At 38.0% G+C, this 13,736-nt stretch overlaps 2 protein-coding genes across 3 annotated transcripts; both read right to left on the bottom strand.

The window, feature by feature from the left end:
* Positions 1–1,677: 1,677 nt before the first annotated feature.
* Positions 1,678–3,763, bottom strand: LOC117812739 (cytochrome c oxidase assembly factor 4 homolog, mitochondrial). Of its 2 annotated transcripts, none has more exons than XM_034683652.1 (2): positions 3,592–3,763; positions 1,678–2,101 (listed from the first exon to the last, which is right to left on the bottom strand). In XM_034683652.1, the coding sequence occupies exon 2, from the start codon at positions 2,068–2,070 to the stop codon at positions 1,813–1,815; it is 258 nt and encodes an 85-aa protein (XP_034539543.1). In that variant the 5' UTR covers positions 2,071–2,101; positions 3,592–3,763; the 3' UTR covers positions 1,678–1,812. The 2 variants fall into 2 exon arrangements, with proteins under 2 accessions (XP_034539543.1, XP_034539542.1); XM_034683651.1 differs by lacking the exon at positions 3,592–3,763 and adding an exon at positions 3,296–3,425.
* A 2,358-nt stretch (positions 3,764–6,121) lies between these two features.
* or108-1 (odorant receptor, family D, subfamily 108, member 1) lies at positions 6,122–7,141 on the bottom strand. Its single transcript, XM_034683580.1, has one exon. It carries the CDS (start codon positions 7,139–7,141, stop codon positions 6,122–6,124), a length of 1,020 nt encoding a protein of 339 aa, XP_034539471.1.
* Between the last annotated feature and the right edge of the window lie 6,595 nt (positions 7,142–13,736).

Genomic DNA, 13,736 nt, shown 5'->3' with positions numbered 1-13,736 from the left:
TTGGGTGTTTAAAACAGTTTAATGTCTGTAGTTTTTTTCATAGTATTGTAGGAATTTCAAATAATTTTCTTATGTTTTATAGAATAAAATTCATTTTATTATTCAAGAAAATAATCATAAGTACACTAACAGTCAATTGTTTGGACACACCTTCTCATTCAGTGGTTTTTATTTATTTTAATTATTTTCAACATTGTAGTTTAATACTGAAGACATCAAAACTATGAAATAATCTGGTTTTGCCATAATCTGGATTACAACAGTCAAAGAAGGCTATCCATTGTGTGCTAACCCTACCTCTGAACAACACAACTGATGGTCTCAAACACATTAAGAAGGCAAGTCATTCTACAAATGAACTCTTGACAAGGCTCATGTTCATTAGAAACCCTTCCAGGAGACCACTTCATGAAGCAGACTGAGAGAATACCAGGAGTGTGCAAAGCTGTCATGAAGGAAAAAGGGGGCTACTTTACAGAATCTAAAATATAAAACAGATTCTGCTTTGTTTAACACTTTTTGGTTAATTAAATAATTCCATATGTGTTCTTTCATAGTTTTGATGTCTTCAGTTTTAATCTACAGTGTTTACAATAATTAAAATAAATACAAAACCTTGAATGAGAAGGTGTTTCCACAATAACACCTCAGTAGATTATACCTTTCTTGCTTTAGGACAGTTGAAGTAAACCCTAAATAAAACCCTATTCTACACTTTACGATGTTCGTAAAGCCCATACAGAAGGCTCTGAAAGTAACCACAACCATACGTAGGAAGTGTTTGGACTGCACAAATATAGACTGAAGAACAACAGACAAATCGGCATGAAGTGAAAAGTGTTAACAAGGAAAGGCTATCAGGACGTGTGGGCCAAGGACTCTAGGAATTAGGTGAATTGCACCATCTGGTGGTTTGTGCTTGTACTTAATGGGATGAGTGTATCAAGCTGAAACCAAACAAACTGGGTTTTTCAGCTTAAATTAAAAAAAAATTACATGTAAATCTGTCCTGAGCCAGGAATAGAGAGAGCAGGGAATGAGAGACTAGAGCCCTGTATGAGTCAGAATGATGAGAATGATAGATAGATAGATAGATAGATAGATAGATAGATAGATAGATAGATAGATAGATAGATAGATAGATAGATAGATAGATAGATAGATAGATAGATAGATAGAGTCTAACATGATCAAACCTTTCAAACAGGTTACCACTCACATGTATACACTTACTCTTGATCTGAGCATTAAGATGCATTCTAATCACCCAGCTGCACTCTCAGGTCTTCTTCTTCTTCTTCCATTCACTTCACTATACCACCCGTCTGCTTGACCAACATGGGACCTAGAGCCTTCAACCTGGACCTCCCTCACACAAGACATTCGTAATATCGACTCTCTTTCCATTTTCAAATCCCATCTCAAAACACATCTTTATAAATTGTTGTTCCTTTTAAATTCTGCTTTGTAAGGTGACCTTGAGTGCTTTGAAAGGCGCCTATAAATACAATGTATTATTATTATTAGGGCAGGGCAGTAAAATTTCACATTGGTAGATTTCAACATAAGTGATTTTTGACTTCTGTCAATAATGTCTGATATTCTGTCAATTGGCCAATCAAGTGGATACCAAGATCTAGATACTAAAATGACAAGGAAAACAGTAGAAGAAGAAAATGACAAGTGTTTATATTTCTTTATTACTATGTATAAATTTTACAGTGAAACAGCTCCTCAACAAGTCCCAGTCCCTGAGCATGTGTGTGTGTGTTTGTGTGTGTGTGTGTGAATCATGTGTTGGGTGTTGTGATTTCAGCTGGGCGCAGTTTCAGTAGAGCCTTGCTGCTGCTGCTTCCTCAGCTGTTCCTTCCGGGCAGTTTGGAAATTCATCATGCAGTTTTTGAAAGTCTGGACCTGGCTCTGACACGCTCTCCAGTCCTGGTGTTCAGCCATGCACTCCTGCACGGCGTAATGTAGATCCGCGCAGCCCGTACGGGATATCATTCGATCAACAGGGTCGTCCTCGTCCTCCTCTTTACGACTGCGATCGTGGGGTGAGGGGGACGACATCCTGGTCAGTGTAGGTGTTGACAAAAGCAGTCTGTTGAGGAGAAAGAATGAGGCTGAAACTATTTGGGAAGTAACACTGAGAAGTCTGTTTTCTTCTTCTGTATGCCTTTGCTACTCAGACCTCCAAACAGTCAGAAAATTCTCTGTTTGACGTGATTTAAAGGCCCTGGAAATGTAAATTTAATATTTAAAATTCATATGTTTTTGTTGATTTGGGTTCCCAGGGCCTTTAAGAAAGTACTGTTTTCTCAAAATGCAGTAGCATTGATGGAATAAACATTTTTCAGACCGTTTTTGAAAAGAAGATTCTGCACAGGGACACATTATTACTCTCTGACAGCAGTGACAGAGGAGGACACCCTCAAAGCTCCATGCCATCATGGACAACATCCACCACCCTCTTTACAACGTGCTGGTTAAACACAGGAGCACATTCAGTGCAAGACTCATTCCCCCTAAATGCACCCCCAGAACGCCACAGGAAGTCATTCCTGCCTGTGGCCATCAGACTGTGTCTCACCTTCATTCACAGCCCTTTTGTACATAGTTAATTATGACTATTCTGCACTTCTGTATACTGTATTATTATTTTATTTTATTTATCCTTATTTTATTTCTTCTTGCTATTAATACTTTGACTTTCTTACCTACCTTACATTACCTAACATTGCTTTATGTTACAAGAAAATAATGAAAATATCTTGCAGTTCTTTGAGTACTTAGACTGCTTTATTTTAGAAGAATTAACAGTAAAAAAAAAATGAGGTACAAAAGTAGTTACTAAAAATATCAATACGTATATTTCTTTTTTTTTTTAATTGAGTTTATTTAATTAGGACAATGCACATTAATCAACATTTCAGCAGTATGCCTCAAATGCAAAATTAAGTTGATCATTCTTTTTTTTAGAATTGCATAATACAACACTCAAGTGTTATAATAATAAAGAAACATCTGACTGTGGTGGTTTCCATAATTAAAAGGTTTTCCCTAGGTCCAGACATTTGTTCCCGTTTGCTTGTTGACAATTCTTTGAAATATCTGGCAACAGAAATGAACTGCATTACATATATTATTATAATTGATAATATTTTTACAGTACCAGAGTATTTTTGTCTCGTGTAACTTCATAATTTAACTATAGTACATTCAAAATACAAACCCAATAAAATTAATAAATAAAAATATTAAAAATAAAATCAACTTTAGCTTTACATGTACTAACCTGGTATTTTGAACCCTGAATGCTTCTATTAATTTCATTTAATGCTGCACTGCTGCTTATGTTTCGTCAAGAAAGATTTTAAAACTAAGTTCCTGCTGTGAATATAGAAGTTGTTGCCAAGCTACTGGAGTAAAAATAAACTTACATCTGTTTCCCTTTGTTTTGATTTAAGTTGAGTATATTTTCAAGCAGACGGAAACAACACACACCTTCATATAACCCTGTTACCCAAGACACCGTTAGCTAATAGCTTCGCCTTGCTAACACAACGCTCACAGTTTCTTCTCCTTTCTTACCTTTTTCTTCTGTTTCTGCAAAATACTCCCAGAGTGAGTTGAATTCACGTTTTTATAACTTGTATCGACAGCTCTGCCGCACTTTGCAAAAATACTTCAGAATACACTTGCGTTACGTGACGGACATCTTTAGTGGAGGACCGGTGCAGCTGTGAATTGTTTCCGACGGTGCACACTTCTGAAGGTTCCGCGGTTTGAGCTAACAGGCTGTTATTGATAGTACAAATAGTCTGTGTACTCAGTGGCTGTATTGAATTACAAATACATGACACTTGCAAACATACTACATACTTGCTACTATTCAAACTATTTATTTATCTAATAATACTTGATAATTCAGAGACCAATAAAATTAGTTTAAGACTGCATTTTTTTCTCTCCAAATAATGTAGTGAAAAGTACCTGAAAATATATTTACAAACTCAATTCTTTGGACTGTTCAGTGGATATTTCTCCTTTATGATTTAAGAAACTTTTTAAGCTAAAATTACTAAATTTATTTTGTGAAACAGCTGAAAAATATAATGTACAATACAGCCAAAAGAGGGCTGTGTTTCTGCCTTGGAAAAGGTTAATGAGGAAAACTCTGATCTCACAGGATCAAGATGTTACTAAAATTTTATAGTCTTATAGAATGTGTTTTATTGCTCAAGACTGATTCATCAGTGTGGTAATACGTTGCCATTAAAAGACACTTACACATATATTACAGTTAATTTTCCACTTTTAGGGACCATAAACTACATTGCATGATCCTAAAACACTGATACTTCTCTTAGCAATACATTCTGGGTAACCTATTAATGAATATCAGGTATTACTGTCAACATATCATCATCTTGAGTACGATCTGAAGTAGTTCAAAGCTGTGTAGAATCCGGTAGAATCTTAAGAGCACCACCATCCACCTGACTCAATCACATTGGGCGGCTGTGGCTCAGTGGGTAGGGTCGGTCGTCTATCAATCAGAGGGTTGGCGGTTCAATCCCAGCTCCAGCAGTCACATGCCGAAGTGTCCTTGAGCAAGACACTGAACCCCAAATTGCTCCCTCTGTTGTTCAGAGGTGTGTGAATGTGAATGAATGAGATTAGCTAACACTGATGGTCCCTCACTACATAGCAGTCTCTACCATCAGTGAGTGAATGGGTCAATGTGACAAGTAGTGTAAAAGCGCTTTGAGTGGTCAAACAGACTAGAAAAGCACTATATAAGTACAAGTCCATTTACCATTTACATTGCCACAAGCTTGAATCTGTAGAAAGACAAACATGCCACTAGAGGGCAGGCCTCTTAACATTTTGGAGCTTATGTCCTCCTCTCTTATGACAGCTTATTGTCACGCATGATGTTCTACATCTACAGTACAATTCACACTTTCAGAAAAGGCTCTAAAAAAGGAGAAAGTTGGCAGTGCAGTTGTTTCATTTCTTTGTTTTTATTTTTCATATTTAAACTACAATATTAAGAAACATGAAATTAATCATATCAAAATTATATGCATTATTTGGTTGAGCCATGCTTAATAATTTCCTTTGTACATAAAACAAATTAAGATTGAAACCAGTTGTGGTGACAGTTTCTTACAATTTTCTTTTACAATTTTTGGCTGAATATGGACACATGATATCGGACAGCAAACACATGGAATCATGAGATAAAACAATCAAGTGTTTAAAGAGACACACACATAATCAGCTGCTCCAAAAGCATCCACAATATTCCATTCATCAGCATCTTGTAACTGCACTAATACAGTAATAATGGATCAGTTTTCATAATGATCCGTCATCAGATTTCACAGTGCTAAGCAGTTTCAGCAGTATGAAATATGAAGAAATAGAACCCCCAAATCATATTAATTCTATATTTTTTCTTTTGAAATCTTAGAGGGTAAAAATATTTGAACATCAGTGACAGATTTGAATACAGAAAACCCTGCAGACACTATTGACAACAATGGAATTGCCCATTTATGCAGAAATATTCAACCCTATGAGACCTACCATTTTGACTTTCATTTTTTGCCTATATTTATTTTTTGCAGTATCATCAGGGATTACACCTCCTAAAAATCTGCACAACCTCAGCTGGTTGAGTCTATCATTTGAACATCAGTGACATATTTGAACACGCACACAAAAAAAACCTGCAGACACAATTGACAACAATAAAATTCCCCATTTGTGGAGAAATATTTAAAAAGAGCAGAAAGGACACGACAACAGCATCACCAGTGATGGAGAGATGATTTTAAACCTTTGTAGCATACAGTAAAAGCACATGACCAGAGCATTTGAAGATGCTCTTGCTGATTTTGTCTGTCAATGAACCAAAACAGAAGATTCCACATTCAATCAGGCAATATTAAATGCATGTATGTCCCCTCTATTTGGAAAAGTGTTTCCCTTTAAAGCAACCTTTTCTGTGTAACGATTAGGAAAGAGGAAACCAGCATCTTGACAGTCAAATAGTCAACACATAACTCACATTCGACCTGTTTCATGCCAAATTATCACAAAAATCGAAGGTTTAGCATCTGCATTTTGGTGATGTGACTTTAACCACACGAGGTTTGCTTTGACAATGATCCAAGCCAACTTTTCTTTTTCTTACCAGAGCCAGGAATCTGACTTTTATCTCTTTGGTTTTCAAAGAATACACAATAGGATTGACGCATGGTGGGATACAAGAAGCCAGCGACAGACTCAGGACACGTTGGTCAGAGTTGATGAGACGCAGATAAAACCCAATGGTAAAAATGGTAATGAGAGGAATGTAAAATACAGCAACAAGAATTAGATGCTCAACACAAGTGGCCAAAGCTTTCACTCGATTGTCCAGAGATTTCATCCTGAACACGGTCGCCAGGATGCTGATGTAAGTCAGAATAATAAAAGTAAAGGGTCCCACGAGAAACAGGATGGTGAGCAAAGAGGCCACCATCCAATGCAGTGAGAAATCATTACAAGCAAGTCGAAACACAGGCGCGTAGTCGCAGAAATAGCTGAACACTTGGACGGATTTACAAAAAGACAGCCGTGTCATTATACCTATTGAAAAGACAGTCACTCCCAGACCAAAAGACCAAATCACAACTAAGATCAAAGACATGCTCTGCAGGGTGTTGATGGAGTTATGACGCAGAGGGAAACAAATAGCAATCAACCTGTCGTAGGCAAGGAGAGCCAGAGCATATGACTCCAAAGTCCCAAAAGCATAGTAGAAAAACATCTGCACCAAGCACAAGTCGTATGGAATGAAGTTGTCCTTAGCCAGGAAGAGCTTTATCATGCTCGGAATAATGCATGTGTTAAGGATTATGTCAACAGCTGCCAGGTTGACCACTGCTAAAAATTTTGGAGTGTGCAAACAACGATTAAAGACAATAATGTAGATCACCAAACTGTTGAAGATAAGTGTTACAGCATAAACAAACAAGAGGAAGATGAAGTAAACATTGATGAGGGGAAATGTTGTAAATCCAATGATGTAAAAGCCTGGGGGACGAATAATTACGGATTCATTCAAGACAGACCTGAGAAAAGACATGGCTGAAATCCACAGTCTGTGTGTTGGAGGGCGGCCGCTTGTCTGCAATGTTTAAAAAGGTTCCAAGTCTCAGAAACAAGGAGATCACATCACACTTACAAAACACACATGATCAAAAACACATTTCTATACAGCACCTTAAATTAAAGCATTATTTTTACAGAGTTTCATGGATTATAGTAATCTCAGAGTCAACATATGCAGCTTACCTGATGCTCTTTTCTCAGAACTGTTCAGCATTTCAACACACAACACAACTCATGATGCTCTCTCTGAACACAGCATGTAGACAGCCGCGCGTTTGACTCGTGGACGCCGAGAATATAGTCTCTCGATTGATCTCCGGAGATCAATCAGGAGAACATTTTCATCCAAGTCTAACAAAGTCACTGTGCAATAATAATAATAATTTGATCCTTGGAGAGTTAGTGCTGTAGGTGTTTTATTTGTTAATTTCTCATCTAACTTGTCTGCATTCAACACAAATATTACATTGCTTGTTTAACTCAAAATTGTATGATACATAGAAGGTTTAAAATTAAAGTAAAACATAGGAAGACATTTTTAAAAAGTCAGGGGTGAAAACGTGTTACTTTGATGAACTGCTAAACTAAATGTGAAAGAATTACCTCATGCTCTCCAACTGGATCACTAATTGTCTAAACCTCTTTGTAATGCTCTTACTTATCTGCAATTCATGTCTCTCTAATACCAATTATTGCTAGGTGATACAATTTGAAGCTGGTCTCAGATATAAGTTGAATTATTATGATAAAGTAAATTCATCTTCAATCAACCCTTCATTTAAAGCCAAAAGGAGTCTTAAAAGACAGCATTTATAATAAGCTTTATAAATGACAAGCATTTATAAAAACAGAAGATACTGTAAGTTGATACAAAGCTATTCAAATTACAAACAATGGATACATTCTAACATGAAGTAAAAGGGATTGAAAAGTACGAAATGATTTGCTGTCTAGGATACAGCCTAAAATGGACTAAAGTTGGAAAATAAGTACAGGGTCTGCATGACACTATCTTTAAATCCTCATGTCCTGTTCCTCTGAATCTACAGTATGCTGCAGATATAACCCGGTTAGATGACCTGCTCCTATTGGTCCCTGTCACTTTCTCTCTCTCATTGTCAAAGAGAGGTACAAGTCGCCTTTTATTGTCCACATTTTTACATTTAGAAACCTCTGGTCAGATCTTTTGGCTGACTTTGACCTTTTATTTTTATTTTTTAATTATATACTTTAGGGGATTTTCGCCTTTATTTGATAGGACAGCTGAAGAGAGACAGGAAATGCGGGGAGTAGAGAGTGGAAGAAGAAGCGTGCAGCAAATGGAAGGGGCCGGGAACCTGCGGCCACTGTGACGAGAACTATGGCCTCTAAATATGGGGTGCGTGGTTGGACTGCTAGGGAATAGGCGCCCCTCACCTTGTTCTTTTAATAGAGGGATGCATCTTTTGGGGCATTACATAACATCATAGAAGTTATATGTTTCTGTCATTGTTTGAAGATTGACTCATAACTGTGTCACAACTGCATCTTTTTACAATCAATCAATCAGACTTTATTTGTAAAGTACTTTTCATACAAAGTGCTGTACATAAAAATAACAATGGTAGCAATGAAATAAAAAAGAAAAAGAAAAAGAAGAGCCCCCCGCACAGTCCAGAACATGATATATAAAAATAATAATAATGAAAAATAAGAATAAAATACTAAATCAAAAAAAGAAGTTGCTGACAAACAGAGAAAACGCTGTCCCGACATCTTAATGAGGAAACACAGGAGGTAAAATAAGATGTTAAAACTCAAGACAGGAAATGAAACTTACTAAAATAAATTAAATTAATAAGATAATAAAACACTAAAATATTAAACCAGTAAAATAAACTAAGATGCTACACTAAAAGTAAATACAGCAAAATAAAACAGAATGAAATATTACAATTCTGATAGGTAATCTGTAAAAATCACAAGATGATAAAAAGTTATATTATCTAAATAAATAATGAAATAATCCACAATAAATTAAAAAAATAAATATATATTTAAACATTAACGGAATGACAAAGACAAGTACAAGACAAAATTTGTTTTGCAAAATGCAAAAATTGACAATTCAGAGTGTAATCACTGATCAATTGAACAGTCCCGTTGATTTTGACCTACATTGATCCTGTGACCTCTTGTTAGTAGAGGCAGACAGCTTTTTAAATGGCCTGTTCAAACTGAGGACCATCATTTGACTTATTTCATGGAGGAGGGATGGCAAGGGTACGACTTGTGTGCTGATAAAGATACATACAAATGTCTCTTGTAGTACTTTCATTCAATAGTCTGTAAAGATATCTGTGCTTCTGTATATTTTGACAAACCTCTCATCTCTTTGTTGATCTTATCTTTAAAGTACATATTTCTGATGATGAATCTCATCTAGAAGCCATTAAAAGTCAAATGTACTAATCACTTTAAATATTTGTAGTGGAATAAATAGAAAAGGGCTTTGTGGGTTTACAGGCATTCAAAATTAAAATACAGTATAGCAGTCTTACGGCGGCATCGCTGTTAGTCTAATTCTCTTTTATAACCATCTTAAATCTCCTCATAGGAGCTTTAAACATTGACAAACACATGTAATAACTCTTATGTTGCATAATTTCCCCCGAGGATGCATTCCTCATTAAAGAGGTCACAGTGAGCCAAAACAAAAAGGTTCTAATGGGCTCAGTTTGGATCCCACCACCAGAGGAGTTCGGTTAATGACTTGACTTCAACAAACAAACAAAGCACTTACTGCTGAACCTTCAACTAATGAATCTCAGATGCACCTTTGAGGAACATAAACTATTAGAAATTAAATTTCATTGCTTTTTGTGTATGTGAGGCTGGTGTCTCAATCTGTTTTTACCTTTAAACTCCACTGATAGTGTTTTTCTTTATTCAAAAGACATCTGTAAGCTCCGACCTTCTTACCATTAATATTCATCAACACTAAAGGCTGATTTATACTTCTGCGTTGAATCAACGGTGTACCCTACGCTGGGGGTCTGCGTAGCTCCCGTACCTACGCCGAGGCCTACGCACGTATCTGACGTGCACCTCCTCCAAAATGTAACTCCCCGTAGAGCCGACGCGGACCTCAAGCTCTGTGATTGGTCCGCTCGGCGGCTTTGTATTTCCCGCATTTACAACACTTCCGGGATCCCGGACATCGGCCGCACATCGGCCGTATATTTCATCTCCTCCTCTCTATTCTTCATGTAATCATGTCTGTATGATAAACAGCAACATGTATCAGCTGTAGATGAACATAACACGCTCTGAGACTCTGTGGAAAAGTAAACAGAGATCGTAGCGGGGCAGGAAGCAGGCGGCCGGCTACCAGAGAGACCGCACTGCCCTCTAGTGTTTCGGCGGAGAATTGCTGCGCGACACAGACACACTGACGCACAAGTATGTGGGGCTCAAGTCCGCGTCAGCCCCTGCTGCGTAGGGGAGACGCAGAAGTATAAATCAGCCTTTACTTTGAGTCAGCCTTTAAAGCTCCACTGAGGAACTTGCAGTTAGTGTTGAATCTGGCGCCCCCTGTGGACAAAGAGTGGGGCTTTTGTTTAAGATTACAATGATTACCACAATGTTTGCTGTAGTTCTGAGCAATTATGCACATCAGTAATATGAATTATATTAGTGATTATATTAGTATATTAGATGATCTCTGACATCAGGGTTCCTAGAACTTTTCAGCCTGTGACCCCCAAAATATAGGCGCCAAAGACTTGCGATCCCCACTTAATTAACCCTTCAATAATCCAAAGCCTAACCTTAGGAGTCATCTGGCAACAAAAGGAAGCCGGTAACAAATAAAAAATGTGTTTGCAAGGTTTTACTTCAAATTTAACTACTATATGTGTTGATATTTTTACCATCATGGGTAAGATATGATATTTTAGATTACTTAGAAAAAAAAACATTCTGGAAGGAAATCTCGCAATTAGTGTCCCATGACCCCACAGGGGGTCCAGACCCTCACTTAGGGAACCCCTGTCCTACATGATAGGGGAAGAAAACTGCTAAAGTCCCCCCAAAAAAATGTGGAGACATGTCTTAATATCTTGGCATTAATGGGTTAATACCAATTAATAGGTTATTCACTGTTTGACAATTGGAAACTTCGACTCAGTGATAGTTCCCCTTAAAATGATAACTTAGATTCCGACTCAAAGTCTTCAAAAACCCAACTGCAAGAGGTGGACTCAGAAAAAAAAGTGTTGTTGTAAATGACTCGTGTTCCCCAAGAGAGTCTCTATCACCAAACAGGACACAGTGACCCCAAACAAAAGGATTCTCTATATCCTCTGGAACTCCTGGGAACCTGCTAATGAGCCCTACTCGTGATGTCATTACCAAAAGGAAGCCGGCTAATGAGTGCCCGCCTGCAACAAACAAACCTTTTACTGTTAAGGCTTAAGCCTAATTAATCTCATCTGCACACATTAGGGGGGTTTGCACTCTGGCAATTAAAAACCGTTGTAGGGAGGGGTGCACACAGATATTAATGAGTCATTAGTGTGCTTGAGAGGCTCCATTAAACCCCTTAATTGTCTAATAGTGGCCTTTTCTCTGAAGGGCTATAGAAGATGGGCCTACGATCGCAACCCTTACGAGCCCCGGTGTCCTTCAGAGTGGCCTTTCTATAATTAGAATGCTAAGTGAGACAAACAGTAGGTACCAGTTAACTTTGGATCGTGTTAGCAGCTGCTGAGTCGGCTGGGGGCCACATTAGATTTACTGCAGAATCAGAAGGATAAACATTTAACACTAAGGAATATAACAACAGATCTGTAAGTTCCTTACAAGCTTTTCACAACACTATCTAAAGCTATCAGTCCTGCAAAAGGGCAGATGCCTTTCTTCCTTTTTGGACCACATGGTAGATACATATTGTCATGTCTCTGTTCTGGTTCTGGTTGACAGGACATCTCTGTAGAGAATCATCAATCATAAGTTGCCATGCTCTATACATACCTCGTATTTTTTATCTGTCTGACACCCAACAAAATCATGATTTACAAAATGCAGAACTTAAAACAAGCAATATGGACCATAAAGTTATAAGGAAAATGTTAACTTTGTTAGGCATTTTTTCCCATTTGGTTCCATACAATAGGACTTTTTGTTGCGACCACAGACTGTATGAACATGGACGTGACCTCTGTGACATCACCCATTGGTTTCTGAAGGCAAATTTCGAAGCCCAACAATGGTGATCACCGTATTGGAACTGCTGACTCACTACTTTCCTCCTACTGGGTGACCTGGGGGTCGCCCTGGGTGCTCCGGCGGTACCTGTTTGCTTCCGGTCTGGGTCCTTGGCTTGTCCCCTGGCCTGGGTCTCCCGCGGCGGGTTGGGTCCTTCGGTCTGACTGCTCTCGCGGCCCGGGTGCCGGGCCGTACCGCTCGGCTGATCTAACCCAAGTGGTTTCATCTGCACCAGTGGTGGTCTTGTTACACAAATAGAACACAGCACGGCGGCAACCCTCTGCGACCCAAGCTTCAGTAATGATTGTGGACACTAAGGGTTGCTTAATCATTAGTATCACCCCACGGATTTTTTTTTTTTTGGCATCATGGTGAGATGGTCCCTCTCCATCTAAGTGTGTCAGGTCTCTCTCTCCTTCTCTCTCCCTGTCCCTTTGTATATCCTTATGTAATCTTTCTTTCACTTTCTCTTATTTTTATTTTTATTTATTTATCTTTTTTGGCCCACCTAGGTGTGCACGCCCTCTCTTACAGAACATGATATTAGCTCCCAATAAAAGATAGGCCAGAGTTCTAAGAGGGATGGTGATGGTTGCATGCACACAGTCACAAGCACAGAAGAAAAAGGTTTTCTTTCTTTTCTTTTGCTGCAAGAATAAATTGCATTAATATTTGACAGTTTGTGACAAACATGACACAAACCAGAAATATATATGCAGACAAGAGAAAAAGAAAAAAGAAAAAAAAAAAAAAAAAGGAACTGCTGACTCATGCTAACTTTGGTCAATATAGAAACAGGCAGAGAGGTGGAGCTGAAGCAGGCTTTAAGTCTCCTGGCAAAACACCACAAAGCGCCCACCTGTCCGTCATCAGCTGTGTCTCGAGTTATGCAAATCTATGTATAACTCTGAGCCTTCATATAATCAAAGCTGATGAGTTCTAGAAAAATAGCCTCTTGAATGTGCATGAATAAAGAAATTATCTATTTAAACCAAAACATTTTTTTGCATCAGGCTTGCTGTAAAATTGTACATTTCAACATGCCTGGTAATGGGGTCTCTTTGGCTTTTGTAGACAGCCTCAAGTGGACACTCTTGGAGCCGCAGTTTTTTGCACTTCTACAATGGCTTCACTTTTTGACAGTGTAGGTGGCATGTTGGTTGCATCCAGTAATACACATATTATACTTATAATATTACTTATATTATTAAATATATATATGAATTTCCCCGTTGTGGGACGAATAAAGGAGTATCTTACCTTAAAATCAGCCCCTGTTGGCTGTTTTTCGGCAAATACAGTTACAGGCCCATCCCCATTAG

This window comes from Notolabrus celidotus, chromosome 5, assembly GCF_009762535.1.
Source record: "Notolabrus celidotus isolate fNotCel1 chromosome 5, fNotCel1.pri, whole genome shotgun sequence".
NCBI classification, from domain to species: Eukaryota; Metazoa; Chordata; class Actinopteri; order Labriformes; family Labridae; genus Notolabrus; species Notolabrus celidotus.
This window is presented reverse-complemented; position numbering and strand designations above follow the sequence as displayed.

Excerpts from the sequence above, each read along its gene's own strand:
- or108-1 (XM_034683580.1), bottom strand. The coding sequence starts at position 7,141 with ATGTCTTTTCTCAGGTCTGTCTTGAATGAATCCGTAATTATTCGTCCC.
- LOC117812739 (XM_034683651.1), bottom strand. The coding sequence starts at position 3,333 with ATGAAATTAATAGAAGCATTCAGGGTTCAAAATACCAG. Across the intron at positions 2,102-3,295 it reads TTCAGGGTTCAAAATACCAG|ACTGCTTTTGTCAACACCTA; the intron begins GTTAGTACATGT and ends TCTCCTCAACAG.